Raw genomic sequence first — 14,063 nt, forward strand, 5'->3', positions numbered from 1 at the left:
TAAGATAGAATAATAATAATATTAATAATAATAATAATAATAATAATAATAATAATAATAATAATAATAATAATAATAATAATAACAACAACACCAACAATAATACTGCGCGATTTTAATCGTTACAACATCCGGTCTACCATGAACTTTATTTGTCATATCAGATGTCATTAAATTCGTGATGAATACATTCAAACTTGAATGTATTGGATGGTACTATTAAACTTGGAATTAAAATGTTTCTAATTCAGTTAAGAGATACGATCGGATATGCGGCCTTGAGAAGAATGATAGGAATAATCATGGCTTATAAGTACTCTTAGTTATAAATAACTTCCTCTGTAGTTACTGAATATTACACTGTTAAAGATATGATAGAAATTTGGACCTATTTTGTGGGCCCGCTTAATGTGAGTTAAGTGCATCGGCTTCTTACAGAAATTTGTAGGTCCAAAAGAGAATGATGTTTATAGAAAAAAGAAAATAATAATAGACGAAAAAAACAATTCATCTTCGCTTAATAATTAACAACGTATATTACTTTTTATATAGTCAAAGTTATGAAATAATTTTCTAATCGAATTATTTATATTAATTTATTTTTTATTCTAATTTATATTACAGAGAAATCAAAGTCGTGAAAATATATATCGCGCTTTGCGTTCTGTGCAAACGTACATATTAAATAATAATTATTATTCTTGAAATAGTCCTTCATGCGAAAAGCAGATTTTCAAGTGTTTACCTAGAAATGCATTTCTTAGGTAGCTCAGATTATGTATACAACAAGATCTATTTATGTTCCTAAAACTTGTTGCTGCTGTTGCTGCAAAGTGTCAAAATTATAATCGCATCCCACTTAAAAATTATTGTTTTAAGTTAGAAATAAACTATTTGAATAATATTTTTTATAATTAGAATGTATATATATATATATTCCATATATGTATATATATATATACCCACATAAACATGAATATCGAAGCCACGTGTAACTAAATATAGTTTGCAAATGTTACATATCCTTCAATTGGTAATACATTATTTGTTCTTCCTTTTCTTCTCTCTCATTTTCCGTCGAATGTAACATAGAAATTATTCTCATCGAAATTATCCGTCAACTGTTGTTCTATATCGATTATTTTTTTATTTTATTTTTCAAATATCTTTTATGTGATAATTTGTTAATTTTCCTTACATTATCTTTCATTTTTGTAACGCGAATAAGAAAATTAAATTCGTTAACATAGCAAAGACGAATTTGGAGCATAGAGTGAGTGCAACTTTTAATTTTTTTTTTGTTCTTGTCAAATGTATATAAAAAATGTAAATGCACTTGAATGTCTTTGTATTAATTTAAATTTACATTAATATTATAGTATATATGATACACTGTGCTCACAAATAATTCAAAAACTAAACATATATATACATATATATATATACACGCATTAACTTATCATAAATGCTGAACGCGTTAATCTCTGTTATTTAAAATCAACGACAAAAATGCTGTTATGTGTCTCTCGTTATTATAGAAAAAAAAAAAAAAAAATAAGAAAAAAAATATTCATCGCTGAATTTTGTATCATGATTCATGTATTTTTCTTTGACTGATGAATTATGATGTAAAATCTCAGCATTAACCGTAACATTTATTTTTATAGAACATCAAATGAATAAGAATCAATGCTCATTAACATTTCCGTACAGAAATAAAGGATCATTGCAGAATATACACAGATTACAATTAACTAATAACTAATAATCGTAAGCTTTGTGTCACTGCATTCAAAATAATTGGATGTATATTACAAGATGTAAAGGATATAGCACTTTGAATTATTAAATAATTCCCATTAAAAGATGACTGAAAGCGAATTTTTCGTATTTTATTTAAACGTTGCCAAAATACGTACTTTTCGAGGTAAGAAAAATTGTACGACTGCTCACATTACTATACGTTATATAATATATTCGTCGATGTTACGTTTCATATCAAAATATAATATTTTTATATTCTTTTTTTCATTTTTTTCTAATGTGCAATAAGATTATAATTTTGTGTTTCTAAACGAAATTAAGATACAATATCGATCTATAATTTGTTAGGATATAAACCATTGCAAATGAATTTAATTTTACTGAAAAAACAGTCTGGGAATAAGTGTTCATATAACTGTATGCAAATATTGTTATTTATTACAAATTGAATATTATGTAATATTGTATACGCATGTGAAAGAATTTTCGTTCTATAAGAAATAATAATGGAAATAATTGCTATATCCTTTACCATTTTCTGTTGCGAGTCAGGTTATTCTATATATATATATATAATGCTTTAGTTATTTTTATTCTTAAATATTTAAAATATATTTCATACTTTTATTAATTATTTAAATGAATTAATATAGAAGTATTTAATTAAATTAAATTAAATGAACGATTATGTTCTAAAAGATTATCAAATGGAAGTTTAATAAGTCGGTTAAAAATTTGTAATAGATAATAAAATTGTCGACACAGTTAATATCATTTTTTCATAGTCTATTAAATCATCCCAAAAGTTTCAATAAATTTTACACGCGTAACATTTAAAAAAAAAAATATTACATGCGTAAAACTTAGTAAAAAAAAAAAAAAAGACAAAAACTTTTAGGACGACTTAGTCGTAATTAATATATTTGGTGTCTAAAGTTATTAAATTTCCGTAAAACAATATATTCAATAATAAATAAACATAGCCAATTACTGTTAAAGGAGAGATTGATCTATAGCTGCTATCTTTGTAAACGGAGTAACGCGAATATGAAAGAAAATAAACAGATTAGTAATGGAATTATGTTTCATCATTTTAATAAGTATTAAATATGAAATTATATATCTATACATTCTGTACAAAAAGTACCTGGAATTTTTAATTTAAAAGTCCCGCTTAAAAAGTATCGGCAATTTTGTTTTCCTTTAAGTTGGTAACCGCTGTATCTAATTACCAGCTGAGTTTAAGCACCATATGTTTGATCGTGTTTACAGCAGCTGTTTATATTAGTCGTACTCAACAGGATTTTGCTGTTTTTATAATAGAAAATAAAGTGGAGCAAAGAGTTGTATTAAATTTCGTGTGGAGAATCGTTGGAAATGATTAAAGGAATATTTTGTATTTTATTTAACAATTGTAGGTATTTTTTGTACGGAATATATAAATAGCTTGTGCAAATGTAATACATTTGTGCGTAAACATTGGAAAAAAGAAAAAAAAAGAAGGCCACATCGGATAAGTGTCATATAATGTATAATATGTTACATACACCTTTCATACATATATACACATGGATCAACATATACAGGCCCCCTAATATAGTTTAACTATGCAGGAAAAATCTTTTCATACAATGTATATTTTACGAGTTATTTTGAAACGTCATGTTCCGAGACTTACCCTGTATATTTCGATATGAATGACAACAATATGTTTTTTATGCTTATATATTTTTTGTCAAATATATTTTATCATAAATCATTATATAATTTATGTCCAAAATATAGAAGAGAGGCTTTAGAATCGAGATAATAACAATCGTAATATATAATTATATTTAATTGTAAGTATATATTCCTAACAAATAATATTATATCATTATTATTATTATTATTATTATTATTATTATTATTATTATTATTATTATTATTATTATTATTAATATTAAAAAAACATCACTTATATATTAAAATTTGATAAAATTAACGTACTTGTGACTATTTATTTAAAAATACCATAAAAAATATAATATTAAATCTACTTATATTCGATAAATGTTCCGTACGTTAAAACATCCTGATATCACTTATTCTTAAATATCCTCGTTGTTATCATAATTTATATTATTAACGCGATATTAATATTTATAAATAATATAAGAAATAATTAGTATTGAATTTAATTAAGATGCCTGTACTAAGTGGTAACTTGAAGCATTCAATAAATTTATCATTGACCGACCTACACATGAAGTTGAATAATAAACAAGACAAATTAGATAGTATACCTCCAACGAGTAAAGCAAAGTATGATTCAAAAGTTTTAATTGGAAATTGGCTGGAGCATCGTGCACCTTGCATACCTTTCTCTAATAATTGGATAACAATATACAAGCAACATTATAAACCTTACGATACCAACATATACAAAAATGATCAAGTAGAATTTTGGGATAATAAAATAGAAAATGAGGTAAATCATATGTTACAAATATGTTGTTAATAAATGTTTTGATTTAAAGCTTCTTTTTTTAAATGTCTTGTTATTTTTGTATATGAATATAAAGTATTTATAATGATGTCTTTGAATACTTTAATACTATTTTTTATTTTACCCAAACAGGGTTTGTCGAGTACATTAACGGATTGCCATGGAAAATCATATTGTAACAATATGACTACAACATATGATTTAAGCTACAGAATTCTACCTAAGCAATTACAAAAATCTTATAGAATCTATAATCTAAGGTAATTTGTGTTAATATTCGATATTAAGTATTAATTATCTCACGGTATATTCATTCGAAATTTGTTAATTTTTGTTATACAACGCGTTTGTTTAAGAAACATACGTATTAATTAATAAAACTACATTGAAGGAAAAATAAATGGTTACCAGAGCAAGATTTAACTAAAGATTTTGGGAATTTAACAAAAACTGGTATTAAAAATGTATTACAAGTTTGGTGGGATAGTACTTCAAACGATGCAATACAGTATTGCAGATGGAGAACTACGTATCAAGATGAGTACAAAATTCAGGATGTTTCTCTTATAAATAAGAAGTAAGTCTGTTTCTTTGAGATTATAAAATAATGAACTTTCAGTTTTGTGCCTAACAAACAATATTTATGTATATATTTAGATATTTATTATTACTTATCTTTCTAAAGGTTTCATAGAAAACGATTGAACACAAACATATCATATTTAAGCAGCTTAAACCATATCAATGAATATTCGAACAGTTGTCCGGTTGCTTTTTCTAACTAAAATAGCAAAATTGTAAATTGAAAGCAACCTACCTTCCAAAATATTTTCCTTCTTCCATGTTTCTTAAAGATAATAATTTTAGATTATAAAACGTATTTATTATTATAGGAAACTCATTCATATGATTATATTAATTTGTTTGATACAAAAAGTTAAATAAATAGTTAACATTTTGTTCTTAAATTTGTACAATTTTTTATATATAATAGTAGTAATATTTTTTTTCCTTTCTTTTAGAATTACAAAAATTTGATAATAATATTCTATTTACAAACTAATTTAACTTATACTTAAGTCTATTCCTAATCATACCGTTACTGTCAACGTACATCAAGTCACCATTCCTTTTTGCATCTCTATTTACACAAAAATATGTACAGTACGGAAGGTCAAGACCTTAATTATGTTTCATTGTATATTTGTTTACGATACTTATTCATCATCAACTCAATTCGTAACAAGTTTTTCTTATTTTTATTTGAATACAAAATTTCATTTAATTAAGATATATTATTATAACTTACATCTCTGATTAAACTATTGAAATTTAATATAGGAAAGAATGTATTTTAATGCTTGGAAATTTATTTTTAAATGTGTAAACTACTATGCATCAAATTTATAAAAAAGATATTATGAAATCGAGTAAAAGAAAATATAATCTTTGGCAATTTATACAAGTGCTGGACACAATAGAATTATAAATATTATTATATTTTATTTATACATAAAACGCATTATTGAAAAATAAATTATTCTTTTTATCAAAAAAAAAACAAGTACTATATTAATTATTATTAACAATAAACTCATGTAACTGCACAAAATGAACGTTTTTTTGTAAGCATTATGTAGACACACAAAACATAAGTCAATATCGATAAGAATAAAAAATAGGAAATCCTTAGAGTAGTAAAAAGTAAATACAATAATTTTTTTTTAATTATAATATCTTGATTGAACACATTATATTCTTTTTTCTTTTTTTCCTTTCTTTCATCATATCACAAATTTCATGATTCACAGATGCATCAAAATTGTTTTTATATCAAATACGTAAATATCATATGATGTATAAAAACAATACTTTAATTACATGTACAAAGTTGTACTTTGTACGGAGACATTTTTTAAATGCTTATTCGGATAATTATCAGGCTTTTATTAATATGTTATGATATATTGGCAGTATATGAAACGCTATCTATTGACAGCGAATAGATAAATTACGTTCCGTGGTTACGGTAAATACTGAAAAAAAAAATTCTTGAGAAAAAATAAAAATCTGTCTCTTACTAATGGTACTAACGATACTTTCTTAACGCAACAAAGTTGTACAAACTGCTAGAATATTTAATAAAAGCGAACCACACAACAATGCATGTAACCAAAAAGTATTATTTGATACTGTTTTATAAGGTGAATGAATTATTTGTTGTGTGTTCATTGAATTTTCCATTTCATCTGTGCAGATTTTCGACTGTTGCGAATAACACTCGTCATAATTAGCATTATTCTTTGCAAAATGTGACGTTAATATTTGCTGAGGTAACAAATGACTTTGTGAGAATTTCAATGTTTGATGGCACGTTGGATTTTTCGGTTTTATAAAAGAATACGATTGAATAGGCTGACAAAAACGCTTAACTGATTTCACAGTGTTTTGCTTTTGACCATAATATGACAATGATGCGTCCGAGATAATAGAACATTGATCCAATTCGTGAATGGAGGGTTCTCTAGAAGGAGCACAGTTAGAACCGACAGAACCAAAACCAGAACTTTGACTGGATGACCTTGATAATGATGGAGTATCCATGCCTTCTTGCCAATATCCACCAGCAACCCACGACGTTTGTGTTACTGATTTTAATTTAGGCGGTGATAAAATATTCCTTTTGCCAAACATATTATTTGATTTTTTGAATAGATCAGGACTAACTGTACTATAGATTTTCTTTTCAAATATCTTAGGTGTTCTTATTTGGCAATTCGGTACATTGTCATCTGATGAAAATATACTGAGCGTACTCATGCTATCGTCTAATTCAGAATTATCAAATTGATTATTTTTAAATTGTAAAGTAGAACGGATATCTAAATTATTCGTTGATGTCGATAATTTAGATAATTCTGGGCCAGTTCTGTTAAACAACAACAAAATTTAATATAAATTAATATTTTTAAATATTTATATATTAAAGTTGAATTAAATTAAGGTTTGAAGTAAAAAATACATACGTTGATGATAGTGTTGTACCAACAGGATCAGGAATATCAACAGAAACAGGAGTCATTAAATATTTGGTCAAGTTCACTGAAGAATTGGCAGTTTCGTTTAAATCTGTATCTACTTGTTTAACAAACTTCTGTGTACTATTTGTTATTTCGATTTCAGGAAATATTTGTGTTTTGGAATTGTTTATATTTGTTTCTATTTTCTTAAAGAGATCTTTCCTTACTTTAATATTCGATTTGGGTGTAATATTCATGAAACCTATTATTAATGCAAAGCAAATGACCTAAAACATGTAAAATCAAACTTGTGCAATATACGAATATAATAAACATAAAATATTATATTTATTTAAATTATCTATATTACTTTCTATTGTCATCATACAAACTTTTTTTAAATACTAATTTTGTAATACGCACCGCATGATATTGAGTTACATATTCGAGAGAAAACCAATCGTTGTGAAGATCTGTTTTGAGTAATTTATATTCTTTAAAAGATGTAAGTATGATTATACAAATCCATAAAAAAGCCAATAAAATATCAGAATTTCTTCTCTTTGCTGCTCCAGCCCAGCATGCACATAATTGAAAAACTAATCCTCCAATAGGTAACAATAAAAGTTCAGTATTATATACAATAACTGAATCAAAAATAGTTGAAATTACTCTGAAAAACCCTTCGAATTGTTTTGCATTCTGCAATCGAATAAACAAAGACTAATATATTAAGATTTCGCAACTCCAAAATTCATATAAACTTAGATTATTATTAAAAGAAATGATATTACTTACAATAATAAATGTATGATGTAAAGGTTTACGTTTAAAAAACATTATTTTATAATGATCAAGCCACATTTTCTGTTTAGCTAATACATTTTGTACTATGTCATTACAATTTTTACAAAGTGGATATTTTAATTCTAAAGAATCTTTAAATTGTTTAACTTCTTCATAGTATTTTTTTTCATTGGTTGGCTCAAAATTCGAAAGTTGTATTAATTTAACTTTCTGATGTTTATTGCATTTCTTACAAAATGTATTCTTTGAGAACGGTACTGTTTTAGATTTACTATTACAATACTTTATAGAGTTATTGGTAAAAGCTTTATATTGCTCTGGTATATCATACATATAATTTCCATCCTAAAAAAATAAATAATAAAAAAAATTTATAATAAAATTTGTGAATATTATTAGATTCATTTTACAGATTCAATTTTAGCTCATTGAATTTTACTATCTTACTCTCAGATATTTCGGAGAGCATTTTTATGCTTCTTAATACATATGTTTATAAACATTGTTAATCTGATGATATGTCTTGTATCAGTTTTTCTCTTATGTTTATTAAACAAAATTTTTAGTTTCCAGGATTGTAAGCTCAGTCAAGTGCACACGTACTCGATAAATTTTTAAGCTTTTTTTTCTCCAAAACAAAGCCTTATATGACAAAATTTTATTTTATGTGACACATTTTATTCTATATTTTCGTTAGTTTTTCATGTAGAATCATGCCTGCTCGCTTGTACCACTAGTTAGAGGACGCTCTGTATTTTTAATATAATTGGAAAATTACCTTGGAAAATCCATTGAACTGTTCACAAGATGGACATAACCACCAATCGATCTTTTCTCGTCTCACTTTTGTGTTATTATTACAAAACCAGCAATTTACCTTTATAGGCCATCTTAACCTTAACAAGAAAAAGTATTATAATAATAATTATAAATACTTCCAGTTAAAGATATATTCACAATATTCATATAAGCTATAAGTTCTTACTTTAGCTTTTGGAAGACAACAACACACGTGACAAATATTAAAAGAATCGTAATGAAGATGGATATAAAATTACACATCAAGTAATACACAGAATCCATTTTTTCATGTTACTAAATAAACAGTCTTCATTGAAATTTTTTTTAAAACTGCAAACCACTAGCGTTTTTAACGTCGTGAATTTTATTCAGCATCTCCCGCCAAACTCATAGGTCCTTTAACCTTAACCTTACAATTTTACTTGTCATTAAAATTCTGTTATTTCTGTTAGCTCTGTATTATCGATAGCGCATACATATGTGTTATGTAATTTTGTTAACTGTAAAAACATGTAATTACATTATCAAACTAAAACATGAATTGCTAGGAAAAAAAATGATATTTAATAGTTAATTTTTTTTAGTTATTATAACTTACTAAACATTAAGTGCAATTTTAACAATACATATGTATATGTAGGTAGATATATACTTGTATACGTACATCATATACATAATGTATTTTATATAATTGGACAATTTAATAGAAAATATTTACAATGCCAATCATAATAAATTCTTGAGAATATTGACAAATCATATTGTTGTATCTGATGGTCTTTAAATATTATGTAGTTACATAAATTCTATTGAATTTGACCAGATTCTATGAATTATTCATATATGCTTTAAAAACTGGTGATAATGTGTGACGTCATCTGATCAGTATCCAATCAACGAACACTGTCTTATGTTAAGATTATTGAAATGTGAATATTTATTAAGGATAATTAGATAAAATCGATATTAGACTAATAATTTATACATAGAAAATTAATTTAATTGTAATTGATTATAATAAGCATAAAATTCATAGATATTTAAAAAAAATAGAAAAAATTGGATGGTCTGGAGTTTTTATTTGAGGTTATATTAATGACAGCTCATGTCAGTGGATTTAATAAGATTATTTATGCATAATTGTTAATTCATAATTGTGAGAGTAAATCATGTCTGATGATAAACCGAGTTTACCGGTAGCCCCCAAGGATTTATGTTTTTTGGAGCATGAATTTATTCAGGTTTAGTATGATTTTGTAATCTATTTGAAATATCAAAATAATTGAACAGAAATTAAATCAAATTCAAATTGTGTATACAAATATTGTTATAAATATATAATGTATCGCACTGTTTTTGTAAAAAAGTTGTTTTTATTATTAATATCAAGAATTATTTATTATAGGGTAATTTCAATGTGGATACTTTCCTTCAAGACCATAGAAAAGTTGTGAAACTTGAAACTATGAGAGATGATTTAGGAATGTATTTGAAATTATTAAGATCTGCAATGATTGATTTAATTAACAGAGATTACACGGATTTTGTTAATCTTTCAAGTAATCTCATCGGTCTTGACAAAGCAATTAATGGCTTGGAAATACCACTTAGCCAACTCAGAGAGGAAGTCATGGTAATCAATTTTTTATCTCATTGCAATATTTTATCTGTAGATATATTTACACAAATTTAGTTTAAGAAAGCATTGAAAATTAGATCTTTCAACACTTTATTGTCTGGTATTTGTCAAAGACATTTATTTGCTACACCAACGTGATGTCGTATGCTGTGGGCATAGTGATATATAATTTTAATTATATTATGAATTATAAAATAGACAATACTCTTTTAGACTAACTATGTGTATGTGTGTGTGTGTATGCATTATGTTTCTAATTTTTATCATTTCTTATTAGCAAATACAGCAAACTTTAGATGACGAAATAACAATTCTATCCGATAGTCTGACCGATGATTGTCAAATAAAATTACAGAAACAGAGTTTACACAGCTTGCAATGTGTTTACAAATGTTTAAAGAAATTGTCATCGATGTTATCGGTGGATAATTATATGGAAAGTTACACGAAAATAGATGTTTTAGAACAAGCTACAGCAGAACTAAATCATTTAAAATTTCATATATCCAGATGCAGATCAGATATTTCTGTAGATCAACAGACAGTATGTATTATATTTTTACGAATACATTTGAACAATATTTCTTAAATTACACTATTCAGTATTAAATCAAATGAAATAGTAAATTATAAATGAAAGAACATTTAAAAGTATGCTTAAATACATTTTTTTTCTTTTTACAATAAAGTTGTATATAAATTATTCTACTAATATGAAAAATTTTATATAGGAAAGCAAGAAATTAGAAGATCTTCTAATAATGCATCTGAATGAGTTATTTTTAGCTTGTATACATGAGAAAGATAATAATTTATTAATTCGTTGCTTGAGAATCTATATTATGCTTGATAATATTACAACTGCAGAATCAGTGGTAAGAAGAGATGTCATTAGTCCAATTATAAGTAATATACTTCAAGATGAAAACTCACAAACTGAATTTAATAATCTTCAAAGTATTTACCATAGATTGTTAAATATTTTAAGCGGAGAACTCAAACAACTTTTAGACATCACGTTATACTCCAATAGGTATCTCACATTTTTTGTATTAATTGAGTTATATGATTAATAATAAATATTTATATTCATATACATAAATATAAATTATTAATTAAATTTTATATAATGTAAATATTGTTTGAATTATATTTTAGGATAAAAGTAAAGGGTTTTAATTTTTTAGTAAATAGTTTTTGGATTGAAATAGAGGAAAAAATAGATCAGGAGTTGAAGTATATTTTTGCACCTGGAAATCCTGAGTTGTTTCATAAAGTAAGTGATACAACAAACTCGAAGATTATATATAAATATAAATTTTTTTAATGACTTTTGTTATTTTATATTTGCAGAGATATACAGAAACAATGTGTTTTCGTAAAAAGCTTGAAGAATTTTATGACGTGCCTGCACGTGGAAGCATCTTGAAAGATCATTTACAATATAAAAATTTTCTTAAAAAATGGAATTTACCAGTTTATTTTCAAATTCGATTTCAAGAAATAGCCGGTACAGTCGAGACGGCTTTTAAAGAGCCAATTTCATCTGACTTGATTAAAGGATCTGCCAATATTTTAATGTTAGAAGAATTTTCTCTTCATACAACGTTTATAGTTTGGAATAATTTGCATAGGATATGGTCTGAAAATATATATCTTTCTCAACTTTTTCAAGAGTAAATAATATTTTCAATAAGCGTGCTATATAATATTAAATTCATATCGGTAGTCCTCTTTTTTTTAAATAATTGTTTACAGATTTTGGAAATTGACTCTGCAAGTATGTTCAAGATATCAAACATGGGCTTGTACAGCAGTTAAACAAGTATATATGATATATAATTTATTTCTTCATTAATAAATATATGTAAAACAGTAATTAATAAACTTTAATTAATGTTCTATATATAAAGAAATTGCAAGAAAGTAAAAAATCTGAAGGTATAGCGAATAGCAATAATAATTCTAAATTGGATTTTTTAATACATTTATACTGCGACGTAGAAAAATTTGTTAATGGATTACCAAATCTCCTACGGATAGTACAAGTAAAAAATCCAAACCAAAATTCAACTACATCGAAATTATTAGAAGGTAATTTATTGATTATAATCCAATATGTTTTACTAGAAAATTTAAGGATTTAGATATTATTGTAAATATTATTTCAGATTGCTTGACCGAAACATCTAAAGCAATTAAAATGATTTTGCCACTTACAACAGAAGAAATTGTAAACGAACTTATAACACACTGCGTGATATACTTGAAACAAGTAAGCGACATTCCAAGATTGTATAGACGTACTAATAGAGAAGTACCTACTAAACCTTGTGCATATGTTAAAAATGCACTGAGTTTTCTTGCCAATTTTCGTAATAATTATAATGACTTTGTACCAACAAATGTTACGACGTGGCTACAATTGGCGCTGTCTTTGTTAACTGAACGGTAAGTAAACGAACATAAGGAAATATATTAATTTAAATATATAGTAAATATAACTATTTTATAACATATACATATTCTCATTTTAGTTATTTAACATCGGTAACAGATGTATTGACATCTGTTCAAAAAACAGAAGAAAGTTTAAGAAGATTGAAAAGAATACGTGATAAATCGACAGGTGTACTCCCGCTAGATTTTCAAGGAATTACTGATGATGAAAAAATCCGTATTCAGTTACAAATTGATGTCAATGCATATAGCGCAACTGTGAGTATTTAATAAATTATTATGATTTATTAATATCTTTGTGTGTGTGATATAAAAAATCATATATCATTGAGTTGTATAATGTTTCAGATTACTGAACTCGATATACCAGTTTCAAATATATCACATTTACAAGAATTATCACAAGCTGTAGAAGCAGCTTTAAAAAAGTAATATTTTTAAACTGTTCATTACATTTCGCTCAGTTCGTATGACTTAAACGACAGGTGTAAGAAAATAAATGAATAAAAGCGTGTTAGAAGAACGCTATATTTTTCTTGATTTATTATTTGGGTGTATATAAATACACTGTGCCTTTATATCATTCACGTAGATGAATCGAAGAACTGAGTTAATGAACATCAAACAATATAAAATAGTTAATTTTTTTTCAGAACAACTCGCATGAAATCAATACATATTTGGTAAACAATAATAAACATGCAATTTATAGATTGATTAGTTAGACATGTACGATGATTACAATATATGTGTATATATACGTAATATATTCCACTATTTCTTTTGTAACAGGTAAAAATCTATAAATCGATATTATATCATTAAAAAGTATATTTCTATATAAAAACTATGAAGATACCAATATATATAACTTCTTGACAAATTATTATTTATATTTATTATAAAACAACGTGCATTATTTCTTCTGTATTTAATAAAATAATATTCATAGCAATAAAATACTAATAATATTATCTAGAAGAATTATTACATATGCAAAAAAAGATTAGTAAATTTTATAGAATTCCATAAGACTTGTGAAAAGATCAATTTATTATCTTACCGGTAGATGACGTTATGTATT

General features: G+C 25.3%; 3 protein-coding genes across 5 annotated transcripts; 2 read left to right on the forward strand and 1 right to left on the reverse strand.

The window, feature by feature from the left end:
- Positions 1-3,791: 3,791 nt before the first annotated feature.
- Positions 3,792-5,141, forward strand: LOC106791305 (uncharacterized protein C1orf158 homolog). Its single transcript, XM_014756844.1, has 4 exons — positions 3,792-4,234; positions 4,385-4,512; positions 4,644-4,829; positions 4,938-5,141. Exons 1-4 carry the CDS (start codon positions 3,950-3,952, stop codon positions 5,035-5,037), a joined length of 699 nt encoding a protein of 232 aa, XP_014612330.1. The 5' UTR covers positions 3,792-3,949; the 3' UTR covers positions 5,038-5,141.
- Positions 5,142-5,238: 97 nt separating this feature from the next.
- LOC106791325 lies at positions 5,239-9,490 on the reverse strand. 3 transcript variants are annotated; one of them, XM_014756883.1, is made up of 7 exons: positions 9,479-9,490; positions 9,065-9,380; positions 8,858-8,975; positions 8,071-8,424; positions 7,696-7,974; positions 7,279-7,559; positions 5,239-7,181 (listed from the first exon to the last, which is right to left on the reverse strand). In XM_014756883.1, the coding sequence occupies exons 2-7, from the start codon at positions 9,160-9,162 to the stop codon at positions 6,356-6,358; spliced, it is 1,956 nt and encodes a 651-aa protein (XP_014612369.1). In that variant the 5' UTR covers positions 9,163-9,380; positions 9,479-9,490; the 3' UTR covers positions 5,239-6,355. The 3 variants fall into 3 exon arrangements, with proteins under 3 accessions (XP_014612369.1, XP_014612368.1, XP_014612370.1); XM_014756882.1 differs by lacking the exon at positions 9,479-9,490 and having other exon boundaries at positions 9,065-9,461; XM_014756884.1 differs by lacking the exons at positions 8,858-8,975; positions 9,065-9,380; positions 9,479-9,490 and adding an exon at positions 8,527-8,847.
- A 228-nt stretch (positions 9,491-9,718) lies between these two features.
- Positions 9,719-13,948, forward strand: LOC106791320 (conserved oligomeric Golgi complex subunit 2). Its single transcript, XM_014756877.1, has 11 exons — positions 9,719-10,121; positions 10,286-10,513; positions 10,797-11,063; positions 11,251-11,552; positions 11,678-11,795; positions 11,873-12,195; positions 12,278-12,344; positions 12,433-12,613; positions 12,691-12,970; positions 13,057-13,237; positions 13,328-13,948. Exons 1-11 carry the CDS (start codon positions 10,050-10,052, stop codon positions 13,409-13,411), a joined length of 2,103 nt encoding a protein of 700 aa, XP_014612363.1. The 5' UTR covers positions 9,719-10,049; the 3' UTR covers positions 13,412-13,948.
- The last annotated feature ends 115 nt before the right edge of the window (positions 13,949-14,063 follow it).

This window comes from Polistes canadensis, unplaced genomic scaffold, assembly GCF_001313835.1.
Source record: "Polistes canadensis isolate GaletaPanama2010 unplaced genomic scaffold, ASM131383v1 scaffold_295, whole genome shotgun sequence".
Lineage (NCBI taxonomy): Eukaryota > Metazoa > Arthropoda > Insecta > Hymenoptera > Vespidae > Polistes > Polistes canadensis.

Excerpts from the sequence above, each read along its gene's own strand:
- LOC106791305 (XM_014756844.1), top strand. The coding sequence starts at position 3,950 with ATGCCTGTACTAAGTGGTAACTTGAAGCATTCAATAAATTTATCATTG. Across the intron at positions 4,513-4,643 it reads TATAGAATCTATAATCTAAG|GAAAAATAAATGGTTACCAG; the intron begins GTAATTTGTGTT and ends ACTACATTGAAG. Across the intron at positions 4,830-4,937 it reads GTTTCTCTTATAAATAAGAA|GTTTCATAGAAAACGATTGA; the intron begins GTAAGTCTGTTT and ends ATCTTTCTAAAG.
- LOC106791325 (XM_014756883.1), bottom strand. The coding sequence starts at position 9,162 with ATGGATTCTGTGTATTACTTGATGTGTAATTTTATATCCATCTTCATT. Across the intron at positions 7,975-8,070 it reads TACATCATACATTTATTATT|AATGCAAAACAATTCGAAGG; the intron begins GTAAGTAATATC and ends ATTCGATTGCAG. Across the intron at positions 7,182-7,278 it reads GGTACAACACTATCATCAAC|AACTGGCCCAGAATTATCTA; the intron begins GTATGTATTTTT and ends GTTGTTTAACAG.
- LOC106791320 (XM_014756877.1), top strand. The coding sequence starts at position 10,050 with ATGTCTGATGATAAACCGAGTTTACCGGTAGCCCCCAAGGATTTATGT. Across the intron at positions 10,122-10,285 it reads TGGAGCATGAATTTATTCAG|GGTAATTTCAATGTGGATAC; the intron begins GTTTAGTATGAT and ends TATTTATTATAG. Across the intron at positions 11,553-11,677 it reads ATCACGTTATACTCCAATAG|GATAAAAGTAAAGGGTTTTA; the intron begins GTATCTCACATT and ends ATTATATTTTAG.